This window comes from Bufo gargarizans, chromosome 9 (assembly GCF_014858855.1).
Source record: "Bufo gargarizans isolate SCDJY-AF-19 chromosome 9, ASM1485885v1, whole genome shotgun sequence".
NCBI lineage: Eukaryota > Metazoa > Chordata > Amphibia > Anura > Bufonidae > Bufo > Bufo gargarizans.
In genome coordinates this window covers 187,771,124-187,792,460 of record NC_058088.1, presented here as the reverse complement: position 1 = coordinate 187,792,460, position 21,337 = coordinate 187,771,124, and the positions used below count along the sequence as shown (strand labels likewise).

At 41.0% G+C, this 21,337-nt stretch overlaps 1 protein-coding gene across 4 annotated transcripts in view; it reads right to left on the bottom strand.

The window, feature by feature from the left end:
* Window positions 1–21,337, bottom strand: part of LOC122946141 (glutamate receptor ionotropic, NMDA 1) — an 87,132-nt gene that overhangs the window by 48,229 nt on the left and 17,566 nt on the right. For 2 of the 4 annotated variants that reach the window (XM_044305525.1, XM_044305527.1), the window contains exons 2-4: window positions 13,958–14,092; window positions 13,691–13,867; window positions 231–293 (exon numbers count right to left, since the gene is read on the bottom strand). In XM_044305525.1, coding sequence (XP_044161460.1) covers window positions 231–293; window positions 13,691–13,867; window positions 13,958–14,092 — 375 coding nt within the window. The remainder of the gene's footprint in view (window positions 1–230; window positions 294–13,690; window positions 13,868–13,957; window positions 14,093–21,337) is intronic. The other 2 variants (XM_044305526.1, XM_044305528.1) reach the window with 1 other exon arrangement.

Below are 21,337 nucleotides of genomic sequence, written 5' to 3'. Positions count from 1 at the left end.
CAGCATCAAAGGATAAACAGAGTTCACTGAAGGGGGCAGGCTCAGCACTTACATTTCCCATTGTCTTGTCCAATCCATTACCGGATTGCACAAAAATAGCAGACAGTCACGGACCACCTAAGTTAGGTGGGGGGCAGGAGGAGGAATTTAGATTGTATCGTTTTTGGTTTTGGGGTGTCTGTGACTTAGTTAGAACCGGTGGGCTACGTGCATTTTCCATGCATATATACCTTGGGTCCACGCTTGTTGTCATAGGAAAGTTGTTCGAGGTTTTCATAGTTCCTTTTTTTACTCTGATGAATAATGTGCACAGAGAAAATATGTAGACACAGAAGAATATTATAAACAGTTGAATATGGTGTGTAGAAAAGCAAACCAACATCCACCTCATTTCTCCACCTCTGCTAAAGGGTCACAATAACACTGGAGCTTGCAAAAAAAACATGTGATGTATGTCAGTGAATGTAGACCGCATAGGCAGTGTTGCTACTGTACACAGAGGGCCGAGGCTAGTGAAACCTTTTGCGTTAAAATGCAGCCCGATCTGCAGCAGCATGTTATAGAGCAGGATGAGCCGAACAAATTGATATATATATTTGTAGGAAAAGATTCAGTAGAACCTGTAATATATTAATTTAAACCTCTGCCCATTCTTAAGAGTCCAGGGGGCAGGGAGTGGTACCACCCACTGGACTCTTAAGCCCAGAATGATTAGAAGCTTTATGACAGGTTCTACTGAATCTTTTCCCACAAATATATATATATCAATCTTCTCAGCTCTTCCTACTCTATAACATGCCGCCCACAGATTGGAGTGCATTTTTAACGTGACATTTAATGAAAAACTATAAAAAAACAAAAACAAAATGGAGGTATTTTGTCACAGCTCTACATTCATTTCTGAGCTTAAAACTTCAGAGGTCAAAGATAGAAATATTAATTTATTTTTTTGTTTCTATATCGCAAGACCATGGGTGGGGGTGGGGGGGGGGGGTACGAGGACATTGGCCACCGCATTATACTGTGAGAAGGTATTAGGACACAGGGCTAAGATAGTAAGATACCATTCACATATGTCAGATTTGATACGTATTCCGCACAAATATCCACATCAAATTCGAAGACAATCCCACGCACGTGAATAGGGTTTCTCCAACAGAAAGTTTCCGGGCCAATTTTTGGTGGAAATAACTAGTGTGCTTATTTTAGGCAGAAATGCCAAGGATAACACTGGTGCTAATCATAGAGCAAATTCAATGCAAACCCACATTCAAAATCTGAGGGTCAGCCTTAGATTTCTGCCATGTTGGAATTTAATGCTGATATGTGAATAGAGCCTTAATGGCTATGGACACCTTTGGGGGCAATTTTTTAAAAATTATTGCATTATACTCATTTTGAACTAAAATAATTTAAAAATGTCTTTTTTTCTGTACAGAGCTGAGATGCTCTAGCAGCAGCCTTTGGATTTTCAGTCTTTTCGGTCAGACCAGGAGCTGACAGGCTCCTTATCTCTGCTCTCTGACCTTATAAACACTCATTGTAGCTTAATTCTTATCTGACTGATATGAATGTGGATTATATAAGTGTTTATGACCTCTCAGTACTTTAGAGATAAGGTTTATTAGATGACCGGCACAGAGTGAAAAAGTGAAAGTACCAGTCACACAGCTAGAAAAACAGTTAAACCTTTGTGACAGAACGGCTCAATATTTTTTTTTAATAAAGGCCAATTGAAAAAAATATTTTTAGCCAAAAATGAGTAACATGCAATCATAAAACAAATTGCCTCAGAAGGTGTACATAGCCTTTAATTTAACATTGGCCCCAGATGAGGGCCATGCTGTGCCCAGGGCCCCTTTGTACATCTGGGATGTTTCAAAAAAATCTATAAATTATCTTTACTGATGGTCAAAATGCAGAATGTGTGTAATGGGGGGAGCGTCATGAAAATGGAAGCCAGATTATAATTGCTTGCCTCCTCATCCCCTATGGATATGCAATAATAATCCTGCCAACATCCTCACCATAGATACGAAGCAAAAATTCATAGAATAGTGTCCATTTTGTGAATATAGATGATTTTCAAAAATATAACATTTTTAAAAATATTTATAAAAAAAATCTAAGAAATTTTCCCCATATTTTTAATACTTGTGTGAATGTAAAATATCATGATAAATATCATATATGCCCATCAACCATAACACTGAAACCAGGTGACGTGAATGGCATTGACCTTTAAAAAAATAATTAAAATAAAATAATTGTAAAAAAAATGCAATTTTTTGCATATATTTGCCAGCAATTTCTCCAGTTCGGCTATGTATCAATAGATCAGTTGAAGTAATGCAAGACATTTTTTTTATGGATACCTTAAGATATATTGCACAGTTTTTTGGGTTACTGTGATTTGACCTACAGTACAGACAAAAAGTTTGGTCTCATTCAAAGAGTTTTCTTTATTTTCATGACTATGAAAATTGTAGATTCACACTGAAGGCATCAAAACTATGAATTAACACATGTGGAATTATATACATAACAAAAAAGTGTGAAACAACTGAAAATATGTCATATTCTAGGTTCTTCAAAGTAACCACCTTTTGCTTTGATTACTGCTTTGCACACTCTTGGCATTCTCTTGATGAGCTTCAAGAGGTAGTCATCTGAAATGGTCTTCACTTCACAGGTGTGCCCTGTCAGGTTTAATAAGTGGGATTTCTTGTCTTATAAATGGGGTTGGGACCATCAGTTGCGTTGTGGAGAAGTCAGGTGGATACACAGCTGATAGTCCTACTGAATAGACTGTTAGAATTTGTATTATGGCAAGAAAAAAGCAGCTAAGTAAAGAAAAACGAGTGGGCATCATTACTTTAAGAAATTAAGGTCAGTCAGTCCGAAAAATTGGGAAAACTTTGAAAGTGTCCCCAAGTGCAATCACAAAAACCATCAAGCGCTACAAAGAAACTGGCTCACATGCGGACCACCCCAGGAAAGGAAGACCAAGAGTCACCTCTGCTGCGGAGGATAAGTTCATCCGAGTCACCAGCCTCAGAAATCGCAGGTTAACAGCAGCTCAGATTAGAGACCAGGTCAATGCCACCCAGAGTTCTAGCAGCAGACACGTCTCTAGAACAACTGTTAAGAGGAGACTGTGTGAATCAGGCCTTCATGGTAGAAGATCTGCTAGGAAACCACTGCTAAGGACAGGCAACAAGCAGAAGAGACTTGTTTGGGCTAAAGAACACAAGGAATGGACATTAGACCAGTGGAAATCTGTGCTTTGGTCTGATGAGTCCAAATTTGAGATCTTTGGTTCCAACCACCGTGTCTTTGTGCGATGCAGAAAAGGTGAACGGATGGACTCTACATGCCTAGTTCCCACCGTGAAGCACGGAGGAGGAGGTGTGATGGTGTGGGGGTGCTTTGCTGGTGACACTGTTGGGGATTTATTAAAAATTGAAGGCATACTGAACCAGCATGGCTACCACAGCATCTTGCAGCAGCATGCTATTCCATCCGGTTTGCGTTTAGTTGGACCATCATTTCTTTTTCAACAGGACAATGACCCCAAACACACCTCCAGGCTGTGTAAGGGCTATTTGACCATAAAGGAGAGTGATTGGGTGCTGCGCCAGATGACCTGGCCTCCACAGTCACCGGACCTGAACCCAATCGAGATGGTTTGGGGTGAGCTGGACCGCAGAGTGAAGGCAAAAGGGCCAACAAGTGCTAAGCATCTCTGGGAACTCCTTCAAGACTGTTGGAAGACCATTTCAGGTGACTACCTCTTGAAGCTCATCAAGAGAATGCCAAGAGTGTGCAAAGCAGTAATCAAAGCAAAAGGTGGCTACTTTGAAGAACCTATAATATGACATATTTTCAGTTGTTTTGTTTTTGTTATGTATATAATTCCACATGTGTTAATTCACAGTTTTGATGCCTTCAGTGTGAATCTACAATTTTCATAGTCATGAAAATAAAGAAAACTCTTTGAATGAGAAGGTGTGTCCAAACTTTTGGTCTGTCCTGTATGTGTTAGAAACAGAGAAGAAGAAGAAAGGGTCCTTCATTCATACAGTTATACAGGGTGGCCCACAAAAAGTGTATGTAGTATCTACCAGCATAATCGGACCTGCCCAGAGATGCAGAGACCTGGACGGGGACCACTTTCAGCATCTTCTGTGACATGTGGGTAATAAAAAATAAAAATAAAAAATCCACTTGCTCGTTCATCTTGTCATACTATTGCTGGAGGCAGGCTACTTTTCCTGGGCCACCCTGTATTCAGGATTCAGTGGGAATGCACTTTTAAAATTTTATTGTGAAAAATATATATATTTTTTTAAGTATTTGTTAATTATTTTTTATTTATGGTAATTTTTGGGCACATATTTTAGTGTCTTCACTTTTGCACACAGTTAAAAGGCATGATTAAGCGAATACGAACCCATATGTACATACTTCAGGCAGGTTAAAAGATATAATTGGATCATTTTTCACCCTAGGGACGCAAAATAGTTTTTTAATAAGCTCATACTGAAGGTTGAAGTGTTATATGATCTGTTAGCTGAAAAATAATATCATAGATATTGACTGGAGATTATGAAGAGTAAATATTTGTCTGATGCGTTGCACTGATTGTACTCCACACATGTTTACTGCATCAATTTTTTTATTGCACAGTTTATTTTTGTATTTATGTCCATCCTATTTTCAAAGATAAAAAAATCTAAAAAACAGAAAATGCTTTTTTTATTTAAAAAATTGCTAGTTAAAACCGATGATCAGAGATTCAATTTGGGTTCAATTCGGCTGAATCAGTCAAAAAATTCAGTTCTGAATGAATTTTAATTCAAATTGAAATTCCTCCAATCAGCCTGAAAATTTGTGTATGGCAGGTCTCCTAGGATTTATATGTTCTCTCTCAATCTCTTAATTCACCTGAATTTTTACAAAAGTTGTGTTGAATCCGATTCATTTGCTTCTCTATACCCATGAATTCTAAAGTAGAAAAGAAGTCACCGGTACATCTCCAGTCACAATCTCGATACCGACCAGCAAGGTTTTTCTCCTTCAAGAGAAACAGAACATAGTGCAATACCCAGGGTGTTTAATATTCAGTAAGATTTATTGTACTTACAAACATCGATTGGTAACAAGCGTGTATAGCTGCCTGACCCGGGTTTTACCTATGCTTCATCTGGGGCGTTACCAATGGATGTTTGTAAGTACCGGTACAATAAATCTTACTGAATATTAAACACCCTGGGTATTGTACTATGTTCTGTTTCTCCTGAAGGAGAAAAATCTTGCTGGTCGGTATCGAGATTGTAACTGGAGATGCACCGGTGACATCGTGGAATCTCTATTTGAATCTTCCTGTGAGTGAAACACCAGCCTGTGGAAGCCTAGCGCGGACCCATATATATGTACTTTGGTTGTCTTTCTGGAGAATGGACTTACTCCAATTTTTGGGACTGCTGCTTTAAACTGTTCCTGACACCACACAGAAATTCCTTTTGTGTCTAAAGTAGAAAAGAAGTCTAGAATAAAAAGTATACAACTTTCTAAAAAAAAAAGCATAAAAAAATCTAAAAAATTTAAAAAAAATCCTTAGTAAAACATGAATTCATAAATAAATAATAAATAATTATATTATTTGTAAATAATAAATATATAAATAATAAATGATTATATTATTTTAAAAATAATATAATATTATTATGTTATATTATTTTATAAATAAAAAAACTGGAAATAGAAATGCAATACATTGTATTGTATTGTAGAGCAGGAGTTTATAAGTAAAAAAAATCTACAATAAAAAATTTAAAACTTCTGTAATAGAAGATTAATTTATAAATTAGACATCTTTTAAACAATAATAAAAAATCTATAGTAAAATACATTTATAAATAAAAAATTGGAAATAAAAATGCAATGGTAGATTATGGTAGATTTGGTAGATTTTTGGGTAGATTTTTTGGGTAGATTTTTTATTTATAAACTCATGCTCTATTATAGAGCATGAGTTTATAAATAAAAAAAATCTACCATAAAAATTTAAAAAATTCTGTAATAGAAGAAGATGAATTTATAAATTAAAGAAGTCTTTAAAAAAATAAAAAAAGTTTATAGTAAAGCAGAAATTTTTAAATCATTACAAATCTAAAATAAATATGTAAAAAACAATTCCATAACACATCAATTTATAAATTAATGAAATCTTTTAATAAAGCTACAATAAAGCATGAATTTATAAATTAATACAAATCTAAAATAAAAATGTAAAAAACATTTCCATAATAAAACACAAATTTATAAATTAATGAAATCTTTAAAAAAATCTATAATAAAGCTTGAATTTATAAATTAAAAAAGTCTAAAATAAAAATATGAAAAACATTTGTATAATAAAAAATACAATTCCTATAGCAAAAAAATTAAAACAATTTCTAAAATATTAAAATGACTACTTTTTATTATTTATAGAATATAATATGGTTCCAAAGATCACTTGAGATATTCAGTTTTTGTCCCCGATTTATATTGAACTTTTTTTTTTATTCCGTTTTTTTTTTATGCAATGAACTTTATTTCGATGCAGTGTGTGCTGTGTGTATGATACATGTATGTGTATGTGACATTTGACATATGAATTAGCGTCACTTGTCTATCCTGTTGTACAGGGTTTATACAGAGGGATCCTGTTGTTTTCACAGTTGTAACGACTCCCAAACAAAGAACTGTTACCAGGAGATGTCAGACAATGGTCATCATGTGTATGGTACATAAGCCTATCCCTCCAGCAGGATTACTACCGCCTAGATCCTTTCTTCCATTACCTATTTATGTGGCTCAATATATGGGACTGCTGGGGGTATCCAACCAAAGAAACTTGAATACACATTAAAATTTTTATCAGGTTTTCTGGCTTTCTATAAATAAAGTTAATCAGAGGTGTAATTTTAGGTTGGGGGATGACAGAATACAGCTTATTATTGAGTTCAATATGAACTGTATAGATCTGTCTTCAGTAAGCTCCCCCTAGTGGTGGCTACAGGCAGCCCAAATATTAGCACCATGTCTGTGCAATTAAGAAACTAATCAGCACAGATTCTGGACCTTCTAGGAGTAAGAAACTGAAATCACAGGCATCATATTGATGCATCTTTAGGCCGAGATGTTGATCTTGTAGTTCCCCATATGTAGGCATGACCAGGGGTGCACCTAGACTTTTTGCTGCCTGAGGCGAAAACTGAAACAGCGCCCCACCCTCCCCAATGCCAATTTCTTAACCTTACCCCTTCCCTTCAGCCCATGGCCCTTCTGCTGCCCCCCTCTTGCCCCTACCTGGTGCTGCCTGAGACAATCGCCTCACCTGGCCTCATTGGTGGTGCACCCCTTGGTATGACTTAGAGCCGCACATTACTTTTCCCGCATTATTTCAGCTATATATTTAATTACATGTCATTTATAGTCAGTCTTTCTCCAGATCAAGCTTTTTCTTTATCACACTGGATTGCTCCAGGTTAAGAACAAGACAAAGTCGCCATACTAGTCAATCAAGGCATTGTTCTTGTGCAGTCGACACATTATAGAGCACAATACCAGCCTGAGGGGCAGAGGACACTTACGTAACTATACCTAACAGAAGATCTGCAACCAGCGCCATTGTAGTCCTGTGAATGTGATGCTAGGGGGTGCCATTAAATCCTGAAGAAGCAAGCTCCATACCCTTGATTCTTACTCTGTTCTTAAAGTGGTTGTGTAAAACCTGGAGCTTTGAGACCACCTGAATTGGACTGAGTTGTAATACCAGGCACCCCCTTCTTGGCGGTACTGAGTGGGTGAGAGGAAGGGCATGCGTGGTGCCTTACAGCCCTCTGATCAGAAAATGCACTCACTAGCTGGTCTCCAGTTAAACATTTTGTCATCTAAAGAGGTCTGGAGCGACCTCATCAGGACCCAAATAAAGACCCCTATGTATTCAAAAGCCTGATATCCCCTCCTAATGATAATGCCCTGGGAGTAGATGGCCTGCCAAGGAATACAAAGACCTATCGTTAACGGAGTTGCTTTCTACACTGCAGGTGGCCTTGGAAATGGGGCGTTACCTGACTCCATGAAGGAGGCGATTATTGTAATTATACCCAAGCCTGGTAAGGGCCACATCATCCCTGACTCTTATCGGCCGATATCATTATTATGTACTGATGTGAAACTTGCAGCTAAAGTTTTAGCAAATAGGCTAATAACGCATGTCCTGTGTCTTGTTCATGCAGATTAGACAGCGTTTATGCCTGGAAAATCAACCGCGACCAATTTACAGCGAGATTTTCTTAATTTGCAGGTGGGGAGGAGATAGCTGGAGGGGTGCTCCCAACTTGACCCTGCCAAGGCTTCTGACAGTGTTGACTGTGCATCAGGGGTGCACCTAACCTTTCTGCTGCCTGAAGGGAAAACTGAAGCGGCACCCCCCCCCTCCCCCCAATGCCAATTTATTAGTCTAACCCCTTTGCCACAATGAAAGCGCTCATTGCTCATAGCCCTTCGGTTGCCCCTTCTTGCCCCTACCTGGTGCTGCCTGACGCGATTGCCTCACCTGGCCTCATTGGTGGTGCACCCCTGGTGGGCGTACTTGTGGTCAGTGCTTAAGAAAATGGGTTTTGTCCCTCAGTTTAAAGTGTGGGTCCATGTAGAGTTCACCTATTGCACGTATACGGACAAATGGCGTGCTGTCCCCTTCCTTTACATTACAAAGAGGTACTAGGCAGGGTGCCCCCCCATTCCTTTTACTCTTTGCATCAGCCGTTGAGCCTTTGGCTGTTCTGATCCGCAATTCACATGATATATTGGGCTTTCCATATGGTTCCTTAGATAAAAGGAATACATTGTACGCCGATGATCTGCTTTTTATTTATTTATTTTTTTACTAACTTGGACCGGTCACTTCAGGTAGTTATGTCCCTAATAAGGGAATTTGATGAGTTTTTCAGGACTCACTATACATTGGGACTTATTGGTGCTAATGCCATTGGGACCAATTCCTAGCTCTGCCTCTATAACTGCCCCATCTATTCCCGTTGTTACATCACTCAAATACCTGGGAATAAATATTTCTCCCCGACCTTTATAATATATTGATTTATTCCTGCTCCCTTTAATTGAACGCAGCCGCCATAAAGTAATACATGGTGTTAATTGCCCCTATCGGTGACTGGTAAGGATGGTCTTAATGCCCCTGTTTCTTTATATATTACATAACTCTCCTATATGGATTCCAATTATACATTTGGACTTTACAGCAGAATAAGGAGAACGGTGGTTTAGGAATCTGCTACGCTTTACTTCTTGCAGCTCAGTTTCAGCATCTGAAGGGATGGGGTAGAGGGGAGCCCTCTTATCACAGAAGAAATAAGTGAGTATATGGATGGTGGGCGGCCTCCTCTTTATCTTTTGGAACTTTGGGCCCAGATTACACCACCAGAATTGACTCCTACTTTGGACCTTATAATTAGGGTCTGGGATAAGGTTTAGGTTCTGAAAGGTAAGGGTGGTCACACTAAGGGTGTTTGCCCTATGGTATAACACTAACTTCTCTGAATTTGCAAAACTAGGAGAATTCCCCTTATAGATGTGAGCGGGAATATACACAGTTATACTCATAATATCGAAGGGGACCACATTAAGAGTTTTGACTGTCTTAGACAGTGCCGCATCGTGCCTTTTACCAGTGGATATGAAAAGGAGGTACCATATCAACAGTTAGAGGAGGACGTCTACTTAGAAGTGGTTGCAAATACAGTTTCCATCGTGTGAGAAGTATAAGCTGCAATGTTCAATATAAGTATTATGCGCTCCTTAATCTGATTTATTGAGGCCAGTGTCCCCATTACCTTTAATATAGTTGCCTGATATTTCCTCAAAGGGGTTCTCCAGGAATAAAAAAAATGAGAATACTTAAATATTATTTTATAATAAATATATTCACAAATACCTTTCATTAGTTATAATGGCTTGTTTTGTCTAGGGAGCAATCATTAGGACAAATAAAATGGTCGCCGTCTTATCAGTACACACAAAACCTGTCCTAATCACACAGGAGGACAAGTTACTTCACCACAATGAGCCACAGAGCTGCCTCTTCCTCCTTTCTGCTCTACTTGTCAGGAATCATGATCCTGAATACAGGTGAATCTCTGTGGGAATGGAGATGATGAGGGGACATGAGAGGAGGGTGAGGTGTGGCTAATGAGCAGCAGCACTTGTTTACAGTCTCTATTACCACAGTCTGTCCTGTCCGTCCTCTCTGTACTTCATGTCTCCTCATGAACTAAATTCCCCAGAGATTCAGCTAAAGTTCTTATCTGTATTCCGGATCATAATCCCTGACAAGCAGAGAGGAGGATGAGGATGAGGCAGCTCTTTACCTCAATGTTGTGAAGTAACTTGTCCTCATGTGTGATCAGGACAGGTTTTGTGTGAACTGATGGGACAGTGGCCATTTTATTTCCCCTTATGATTGCTCCCCAGACAAAACGAGCCATTATAAATAATGAAAGGTACAGTATTTGAGAATATATTTATAATAAAGTAATATTTAAGTATTTTCATTTTCTTAATTCCCAGATAACCCCTTTAAGGGTAGTTGACCCCTTGGCAAAAATCCCCTGTCTTATGTTACAACTACGGAGGAAAGTCCGCTTTAAATACCAATTACAAAGCCCAATCTCACCTATGCTTCTGATATTCAGAAACCCCCTGGATTATCACTAATGACGTTTGTTTGGTGGAACCATGCCAAATGACTTCTTGCTTAATTGTAAACTCATGTCCAGACCATACTTTCTTTCTACCTTTTCACCCCCAACAACCGAACTCTTTAGAATTACCCAAGTCTTCCACTTCTTATCCTACCTGATCCCAACGAATGGCTCAGCAGGGTACCCAATGTTTGAGCTTTATAGAGGGGCATTCTCACCCTTCTTTTCTCGTTTTAAACTTAGAGGGGTTGTCCCACAAAAAAATATTGTACAGTTTTCAAACTAGCACCTGGATCTGAATTATTTTGTAATTGGGGTTAGTATAGCTATTGAGTTATTCAATAAAATGTATCTATATTGCGCCACCGGCTGCTTTAATTGTTCCTTATTTCTTTAACCTACTCACTGAGAAGGCCGCACATGCTCAGTTTCATCCTTCAACTGCCACCTGAGCTGTGATAGGGAGAGCTGAGACACGCCTCCTGAGCTGTGATAGGGAGAGCTGAGACACGCCTCCTGAGCTGTGATAGGGAGAGCTGAGACACGCCTCCTGAGCTGTGATAGGGAGAGATGAGACACGCCTCCTGAGCTGTGATAGGGAGAGCTGAGACACGCCTCCTGAGCTGTGATAGGGAGAGATGAGACACGCCTCCTGAGCTGTGATAGGGAGAGATGAGACGCGTCCCTTAGCTGCAGCAGAAAAGACATGCCCCTTGAGCTGTCAGCTGAATATAAATCTGGTAGAGCAATGAATAGGGAGATCTCTGGACCCATGTGAGGTACAGGGCTGGTTCTAGCTTTGTTAGAAAGAGATTTTCATGTACTATATGATGTCTGATATTCATTTTTGTACATTAGTCATGGGGTATCCCTTTAATAGAGACCTCTCTAAAGATACTTCCCTGAGTTTTATGGTGCCTTCTTATTGATCCAGTGGTTTCCATTTGATGTTTTAGGGGTTGCCAAGAAATTGGTAACACCCTCCATGTCTGGTGGACCCCCCCTTACCCCTTTCCGGGGAGTATTAGCTTAAGACCTTACAGGAAAAATTACCGGTGGGCTGATGCCCAGGGGGCAGCCTGAGCTCTCCTCATGGCCGGCCAGTGGAAGTTTTTGGTGATGTATTTTATGCTTCTGGCAGCAGTATTTTGTGATGGACTGTGGTATTTGGCTCTGTTGGGGTGGTATAATGTGCCACAATATGGTATTGCTGGCCCTAACTACTTGTGTTGGCCCTGCCCTCCATCAATTTGGACCTGGCTACAAAACGGGGCCACTTTTCATTAACTCGTAGTGCAGGTTATGTTCCTATTGTTCTACATATGTTCTGTTCTTTGACTTTATGCCTCTTCGAACTATGTTCGACGTTCTCCACTAATATTGGAGGCCTATGTTCGCTATGTATTCACTCACATGCTTTGTGAACTTCTCCTCTTGTTGCTATTATGCCAATAAAACATAGAAAGTAATTCCCATGTTTCTTGTGAAAACGGTACGTACTCCCTCGGAGGTGGGTCTTGGGGGGTTTACCTTGTGTTGGATTTGTTCCCGTTTTTGTTGTATGTCTTTTTTTCTCTTTCTGTATACACTGTTAAAAACTAATAAAAAATCAGATTTAAGAAAGCCTGCTATCCTCACTTTGGGTTAGTCTGGAAACTAGACTTCATCAATTTTAGAAGTTGCTGGTCCAGCTTAAATACTCTGCACTCTTTAAATTACTGTGATGTTCTTATTGACCTAAACCTCTTACCAGTCGCTCCTTATTGTCCTCATATAAAATTTTGTGTCAAGATGCCATGACACAGGCGGGTTAGATACAAGAGAGATGGCCCAAAACAGATATATAAATTGGGCCTCTTCCCTGGGCAACATGGCTATTGGGGCCTAAGGGAAAGGTCCACCATAGCCATGGGGAAGGGTGATGTGGACAAAACTAGGGCAAACCTCTAGGGTAGGGGTCAGCAACCTCCGGCACTCCAGGTGTTGGGAAGCTACATCTCTCATCATGCACACTTGCTTGGCTTTTCTCTAAACTCCTACACAAGTGGAAGGAGCATGCTGGGAGTTGTAGTTTCACAAGGTTGCTGATCCCTGCTCTAGGGCCATTGTAGTCAACTGTATCTGCATCCGGAGGGCAAGCAGGGGTCCAGACATTTGGCATCCATGGTCCAGTTTTGGACCTTGATCTGCCAGTTGAGTGCCCCCGCTCTAGGGCATACATGCTCTTAAACATGTGCCATGTATCGTTGTCATGTATGTTAGGTCATGTAATGGCACATGGCCTCAGCAGCAATCTAAGCCTGTAACACATCTATATAATTTTTGGGTTCCCGTCCTCTATCCCGAATTGAGCACAGTGCATTTCCTCAGGGAGCTGGGCAGCCAGCCAGGGGTTTCCAATCTATCGCATGGGCAATGTCAGCAAAAGCCATGTAGACAGCATGTCGGATGAAGATGGTGGAGCAAATGTCGATGACGTAACAACAAGAGCTCGCCTGAGAATCTGCACTGTGCGGAAGTAAACTCAAAAAGTTCCATCACAATTTTTGTCTTCTCTAGCCAATCCACAGAGCTGCCGGCCACAGGTGTCGGAAAAGGTGTTCCTGCCATGTTACGCCAAGTTGCAGTATGCTGGTAGTGGTGGTGGTGGTGGGTTGTGGTTAGATTTGCAAAGCTCCAGGTTATTCCCTTGTATTGATTGACTTTATCGTAGGAGATTTGGCCTATGGCAAAGCACGTGAGATGAATTCTAGTACAACGGTTTGTGCTAGTGACACACTCTAGATGTATAAGCACAATGCTGTCATGTTACAATGAGAAGAGAAACATGTCTTAACGTATAGAAAGAAATCTACATACAGGTCTGAGGAACGTTAACGGGGTTATCACAAAAATCAACGGGAGGTCCCCATACTAACCTTGGATTCCCTTTCTTCCAGCAGGGTCTCCAGCTTCTTTTGGGCGGCCCGACCTTCGTGGTCATCGCTCACTATGAGGATGACGTGGTTCCAGCCGAAAATACGCATCATCTCAAACCATACAAGCGCCTGATGGGAGTATGGAGGAACCGTGCGCAGGAAAGACAAATGTATGCTCTGGAGTGGAGGACGGAGAAGAACACGGGTCATCCACAATGGTAACCCTTCTTATGTTGATACATTACACGTGTGGTACATATGGCATACCTTATCAGAATAGATAGACATCCTGGTTGTCAGACCGATGACTGGGATCCGGTAGAATCCGGCCGTGTATGAGACTGGTGTTGGCGTCAGGTGATCAGTTGGTGCCGGAGGGTGACTGACCAATATTGCATAGACCTGGGCATAAAAGAATTAGAAATACGGTGTGAATAAGTGAAGTATATACAGTTATATAACATAGATCCACTATCCAGGGGCTGCGTCCGTGCTCGTTGCAAAGGAACACAGGTGAGAGCTGCTAACACACCGGTTTTTGCAGTTATATAACATAGGTATATATGAACCTGCTCCGTCACTAACTGATCAGTAACCTTCCGGAGTCTACCCATTTCTTATATACATATATATGTCCTATATAAGCTCACCTATGTCCTGTATATAATATACAGCGTCTCCTCCCATGTCCTGTATATAATATGCAGCGTCTCCTCCCATGTCCTGTATATAATATACAGTGTCTCCTCCCATCAATAATGGCGTAATTTGAACCCAAAAAATACTAACATTACAAATCAAAAGTAGTGATTGGTTTCACCTCATATATCACAAGGCGTGCGCCACTTTTAAAATGTGACTTTTTTATAATATAAACCTATTTCACTTGATTTGCGACATATTGATGCCAAAAGCACTAAAATGCAACTTTTTAAACCAAAATGCGCCATTTCAGCCATCGCTGCCAGACCACACTTGCGACTTCTGTAGCATATTTGTGACCTTTCCAGTTTTGTATCAGACTCAGGAAATGTTTGTTATTGTTTTGTTTTTGTTGAATGCTGTTTAGCTCATCGCATGCTGGTTTATACTTACCTGTCACTTGTTCCCCCTATGAGTTTGTTTTCATTTCATAAATGCGACTTTTTGACAAAAAGTTGCATCTTTCTGCCATAAATACGACTTTTTACACATAACACCACCACATAAGCCGGCTTAATTGTCTGCAACAATTTGAACCATTTCTGCTGATAAGAGGATGATAAATGAGGCGTAATATGCGCCAATTTGATGGCCCTGCTCACATTGACATTTATCACAAATTTTTGGCGTGATGCATTCTTTATGGTGAAAATTCTAGAGAAAACTATATAACGATATATTTAGCGCAAATCAATACGCCATTCACTTTGGCGCATTTTATTCCATAATTTTGTAGCAACGTCTCCACTCATGTCCCGTATATAATATTTCTTGGTTGTCCTACTGCAGCTCAGTCACAAATGGGTTAAAGCCCCCTTGGTCCAACTAGACAGACAGGTTGATAAGCAGTAATGATCAGTTAAGGCCTAGTTCACACTTCCGTTATTTGATCAGCTATTTCCATCAGTTATTATGAGCCAAAACCAGGCTTGGGTCAAAGACAAAGAACAGGTGCAGATGTTTCCATTACACCTGATCTCTGTGGAGGCTTCACTACTGGTTTTGGCTCACAACTGCAACCACACTGAAACCAGTAAAACCAATAAGGCTGTCGGATCACATCACGTGCAGCCAGTCTCTTAGATCTTCTGACACTTGTCACGTTAGAGACCGTGAGAGTAAGTAAGGAAGACAATGTCAGAGCGGTCTTTCCTGTGCTGCTATATGCTACCTAGCACTCCATGGCTGCCGTTCTCTAGGATATGTCTCCATTCTGACTATGTTGTGGTCACCTCCAGAGTTCTCATACTGTGAATGCTTCTTATAAGATGTCTGGCTTTTATGGAGACTCCAGGATGAGGTCTTAGAAATTCAGACACTGCAGGGAATGCCAGTAACCTTAGCGTCTGATGAATGATCCTTAGGAATGCTATGCCATACACAAAAACGGACTTCATAATTTATTAGAGTCCGTTAAAGATGTGTAGGAACGGACAAAAATGTGCAGAATATGCCTAAATGTGACAGACTGTTCCCAAAAACTGAGGAGTCTTTCCTGGTCATCCAGTACTGGATGAATGACTGAAACAGGCAATTTAGATAGGAAAAAAAAAATCTTAGGCCTCACCTTGTGCGGCCTATAAAATAGACCTGACATCTATTTCTGTGACAAAAGGACTACAAATCTGGTTGACCCAGTTGTGTCAAGATGTGTAAGAGAGGCTGCCTAGAGGAGAGCTCTTCCAGAACTTACCTGTTCTAAATTTCACATCAGGGTACCTCTGTGACCCTCCTATGATCATTGTGAAATTTTCATCTGGATTCTTGCCACTCATTTGGATCAAACAGTGGGCTGGCGATGTATCATTCAAGAACTATCTTCTGCCAATCTGACATTTCACCCAGGTTTGTTGGTTGGTTACCAAATTTTAGAGCCTCTGAGCAATGGTAAAGGAATCAAGTTGAGACACTACGAAGAGTTCCCTGTTAGATGCTTTCAGGGACAAAAAGAAGGTCTTCTATGTAGAGGCAGATCTTTGACAACAGGAATATGGGGTCCAGACAGGGTCCAGAATGGGAAATTTCTCTACTGTATGTTCCAGGTGCAGGCCTCTACATGACTTTGGTGCTTTGTTCCGCCGACCGTAGGACATGGTTTAAACTACGGCAACTCTCTTAAGACCATTTTCCACGCCATAAACTGGCATAGAACATGGTAAATAAGATGGCCCAGCTGGCCGTCCCTCTTCCCCGTCCGTGTCAGGCCCCCTTTTTCCGCCACCACAGAAAAGTGGTGTGAGTGGGTAAAAAGTCACAGATTTGACTGCAAATCCCTTTTGCGACCAAATCTGCGACAAAAGGCCACTACTAGATGGGCCTGGTGTAAGCCCCTCTATTGAGAGGAGGAACATTCTAGAGATGGGGCAGTGTAGTCTAAGACATAAGTGAGAACAGATGCAAAATGTGGGAGCTGATATTTTTTTTTAACAAATCTCTTTTTATTAACGATTTTCATATAAAGATGACAACGGCTAACTTTACAATCCCAGTAGTTGCAAAAGTATTACATAGCAGAATCAGAAATTCTGACTTTTTAATCGATGAGGGACGATTACAGCATCCTACATCATACAAGATGATACATTAAAACTGGGCCGCATGAGCCTACAAAACTGAAAACAATGGTACTGTGAGACCTTGCATTACAAAGGTGTTAAAGGTATAGGAAAATAAATAAAGCTAGCTGTCACTGCTGATTAGAATGCTAATTAGAGTGAAATGCTAGAGGTTACAACTTAGGTGTATGATAGTTCAAGAAGGTTAATATCTAATTCCTCTTCTTTGGGTCTCTAAATGTTCTCCATGGACTCCACACTTTCAGAAACTTGGAGTGAGATCTAGTTGCCCATCCTGCCAATTCTTCCATCAGATCTATCTGATAAATTTTGTCATACCAATCCTCCAGTGATAGAGGAGAGGTGTTTAACCAGTTAAGGAGAATAAGCAGCCTGGCCGTCTGGACTAACAGGGTTGGTAAATCAGCCAATGGTGGTTGCCATTTCTTTGAAGAAAACCACAAAAGTACAGATTGAGGAGAGAGCTCAATCGTGGAATTTTGAGCTCTACTTGGTCCCAGAAGGGGCGGATCAGTGGGCAAAACCACATGATATGACCTAATGTACCTTTCTGCGATTTGCATCTCCAGCACAGATCCTTATTTGCAATGCCCATTTTGAAGAGCTTAAAAGGAATCATCATACCATCCAGTCATGGTTTTAAAAGAATGTTCCTGTGTATTTATACATCTGGAAAAACCATTGGATCTCAGAAAGATCTGATCTACTTCTTGCGGGGTGAAGGACCTATCCAGGTCCTCTTCCCAAGCTCTTATGAAAGCTGGGGTTACTTCACCTTTTTTGGAAAGCAACCATTTGTAAAGGAGCGAGATACTGTGTCTTGGAATTGTATTATGAGATGTAAGTTGTTCAAACCAAGTGGGGGTAAAGGCAAGAAATTCCCGTCTTTAATGAATCTGGAGCAGAGGGACGAGTTATCACCTGTGGATTTCAAATCCGCTAATATGGAGGATAGAGGGACACCGTCCAACTTGCTCCAAAATTGTGGAATGTGGGACAACTCTGTATTTAACAGGAAAGGGATTGCTTTTGCAGGTAAGTTATTTGGTGGGTTCCGAGAAGAGCTTTACTTCAGATTTAATTCTGTGGGTGTTCAAGTAGAGCCCTTTGGATAATCCCATTGGCGCTACGTTTTGGGTACCAATGCACCAAAGCCCAGCATATTGTTTCTCTGACAATAATTCTAGCTCGATATCCGAGCCCAATATTCGGTATTTGGGGATGCATAATTGTAACCATCATTTTAACTGTATAGCTTTATAGTAGTGATTTAAATCTGGTAACCCAAATCCGCCATGCAAGCGAGTTCAAATTAACCTATCGTGAGCTAATCTAGGTTTTTTGTTTTTCCACAGTAAGGAAGTAAAAGTCTGTTTGACTCGTCTAAAAAATGAGTGGGGGAGGTGGATGGGGACCATTTGAAGAAGATATGGCACTATGTATGTCTGTAGCAAATTATTTTGGCCCATCCAGGACACCCATGGGAGAGACAGCGATTGTAGCTGATCTTGGATCTTCTTCAGAAGGGGTAAAGTAGTTAGAACTGAACAAGTTGGCGGGATTGTTTGTAAGTTCTATTCCCAGATAAGTAAGGGAGTCCATGATCCATCTAAAGGGGTAAGATGTTTTAAGGTGGTGCATTGTGTGGGACGATAGCGCCACGCCCATAGCCACAGATTTAGTGTAATTGATTTTAAAGTTGGATAGGGATCCAAAGTTGGAAAAAGGTCCAGGAGCTTGTTTGGGGTTTGTTATCATTAGCATTAAATCGTCCGCAAAGGCTGCGCATTTGTGTTCTATTTTGTTTATTGATAGGCGTTGGATCCGTAGGTTATCCCCGAACGCCTGGCGCAATGTCTCCCTCACTATTATGAACAGAGACGGGGATAAGGGGCACCCCTGCTGGGTCCCGTTAGTGATGCTAAACGGTCTGGATAGGGTACCATTGACCCTCACCCTAGCGCTAGGGGCCTGATACAAGGACATGAACGAGTCAGGAACTCCAAACCTGTGAAGAGTGCATTGGGTGTAAAGCCAATCAACCCGATCGAAGGCCTTCTCCGCGTCTGTGCTTAAGAGTACCAGAGGCTGTGAGTTATATTTGTCCCATTAAATAGCATTAATAAGTCGACAGGACTGGAAATTCCCTTCCCGGCCTGTTACAAAGCCCGCTTGCTCTTTGTTAATTATCTGTGGAATTATAGTATTCAATCTAGATGCTAACAGTTTTGCCCATATTTTTATATCTAGATTGAGCAAAGAAAAAGGCCAATAATTGCCACATTCTCTCGCATCTTTGCCCTTTTTGGTTATGGTTATTGTGGCCTCTAGCGTTTGTTTTGGGGGGGGCTTCTCCTTCCGCCAGGGCCTGGCATCACTTTGTTAAATGCTGGGATAAGACTGGAAGAAGTTTCCTAGAATAACCTAACGGTAGGCCATCCGGGCCTGGGGCCTTACTTTTGATTATTTTTAGAGTCTCATCTTCTGAGAAGGGCTGTATTAGAGAGGAGCAGTCTTCAAGTGAGGTTGTTACAGGAGTGTGGTCAGAGATTGTAATGGGTCCTATGGAAGACTTTTTTAGCATTTCTATGTGAGGACTAGACAGGAAAATATAATCTAACCGCTGATACGAGCGTTGTACTGCTGAATAGCATGAGTAATCTTTCACCAATCTTCAACGTCCTCCAAGTGTCAATTCAGGCACCTCTCCTAGTAATCTCTGAATACCTCCCAACGTTCTTTGTGAGATTGTGGAACTTCCCAGTGTCGTGTCAATGCTCGGATTTAGAGACATATTAATGTCTCCTCCTATTATTTTTATCCCTTCAGCAAACTCTTGAAACTTGGCCAGAGTCGACTTGAGCCAGCGATGTTGTCTGATATTGGGGGCATATAGGCCGGCAAGCGTTACTAATAGTCTGCACCAATATGAATCTGCCGTCGGAGTCTTGCTGAGCTACCACTGGTACGTTTTTTTACTGATTGCGATACTAACACCTCTTGCGGAAGAGCTATATGTGCTATGAAACCACCAGAGAAGTGCACATTGGATATAAATGGGATTTTTCCCTTCCTGAAGGAAACATATGTCGCTTCCAATTTTTTTCAGAAGTGTGGAACCTTGGGATCCTTTTTGGGGCGTATTGAGCCCTCTAACATTAAAGGTGCTTATCTTCAATTCTGCCATAACAGTGGCCTTAGTGTGTAAGGAATAACAAGCAAGGTGTAAGAACCAACATTATAACATTTGAGCTGCAAATATAAAAACCACGTGAGCTTAGTACCTGGTGGGTGAAGGTACGGCATATAACAAAAGAGGTAAGAACAACAAAACATAGAAAGTGTACCCAGGTGGCATTGGTACTATACCCCTGTGTAATGATAGATTCACAGAGACATCCTAACCCGTGCTCTCCACACCCGTGCTTCTGTTATCTGTATGCCTGTCTAGTCAAAATATGCTAGTGTGACGCATACAGATGGCAGAGATTAAAGCTAACATGAAAAATGCACGTCTTCAAAAGTAAAACGCAACTTTCACCACTCCAGCTCTACAGCCTGCTGCATGGATACTCAAATGTGCACAGTCACCTATACCTAATTGTCTGACTGTAGTAGGTTACTGCCTCAGAAACCACTAGACCTTAATAAGTGAAAGTGGTGAGTCACTTCTTTAACTGGTTCCAAGGTGTAGTAATCTTGAGTAACATGAGGCCCGGAGTGTGTTGCAGTCTAATGAGTTCAGGAGCTGTCTTTCCGCCCAGTTGCTTTTCTACTGGTGAAGGGTTTACGCTCGCTAACTTGCTCCCAAGCGTCTGGAGCAGGAAGTTGTGGTAATCTTGCGACTGTACTATCCACTGGCAACCAGGAGTTCAACGAGATTGGAGATATGTCCAGGACTTTCCACGCTGCAGGCAGATCTCGTGGTGAACGGACAGTACAGCGATGTCCGTTGTTGGCAAAAGTGATCCCAAAAGGATAGAGCCACATATATAGTAGCTTATGATTTCTCAGGTAGTCTGTTAGCGGTTTTAAAACCCTGCGTTTGGCCAGGGTAGAGGAGGATAAGTCCTGGAACATTAGGACCTGTGAGTCGCCATATTTGATTTCCACCTTCTTGCAGGATGCTTACAAAATGGCTGCTGTGTCTTTGTAGCTTAGGAGGCCACATATAACATCTCTGGGGGGGGGGGGTTCCTCATTTATGGGAGTGGGGCGCAGGGAGCGATGCATTCTCTCAATGACAATACCTGCAGCCCTCTCCTCTCCCAGTAGATCCGCAAACATTGCCTTGCCGGCCTGTTCTACTGGAGCTACTGACTCAGCAAGCCCTTTAAATCTAACATTTTCGGTGTTTTTGCTTGGAGAC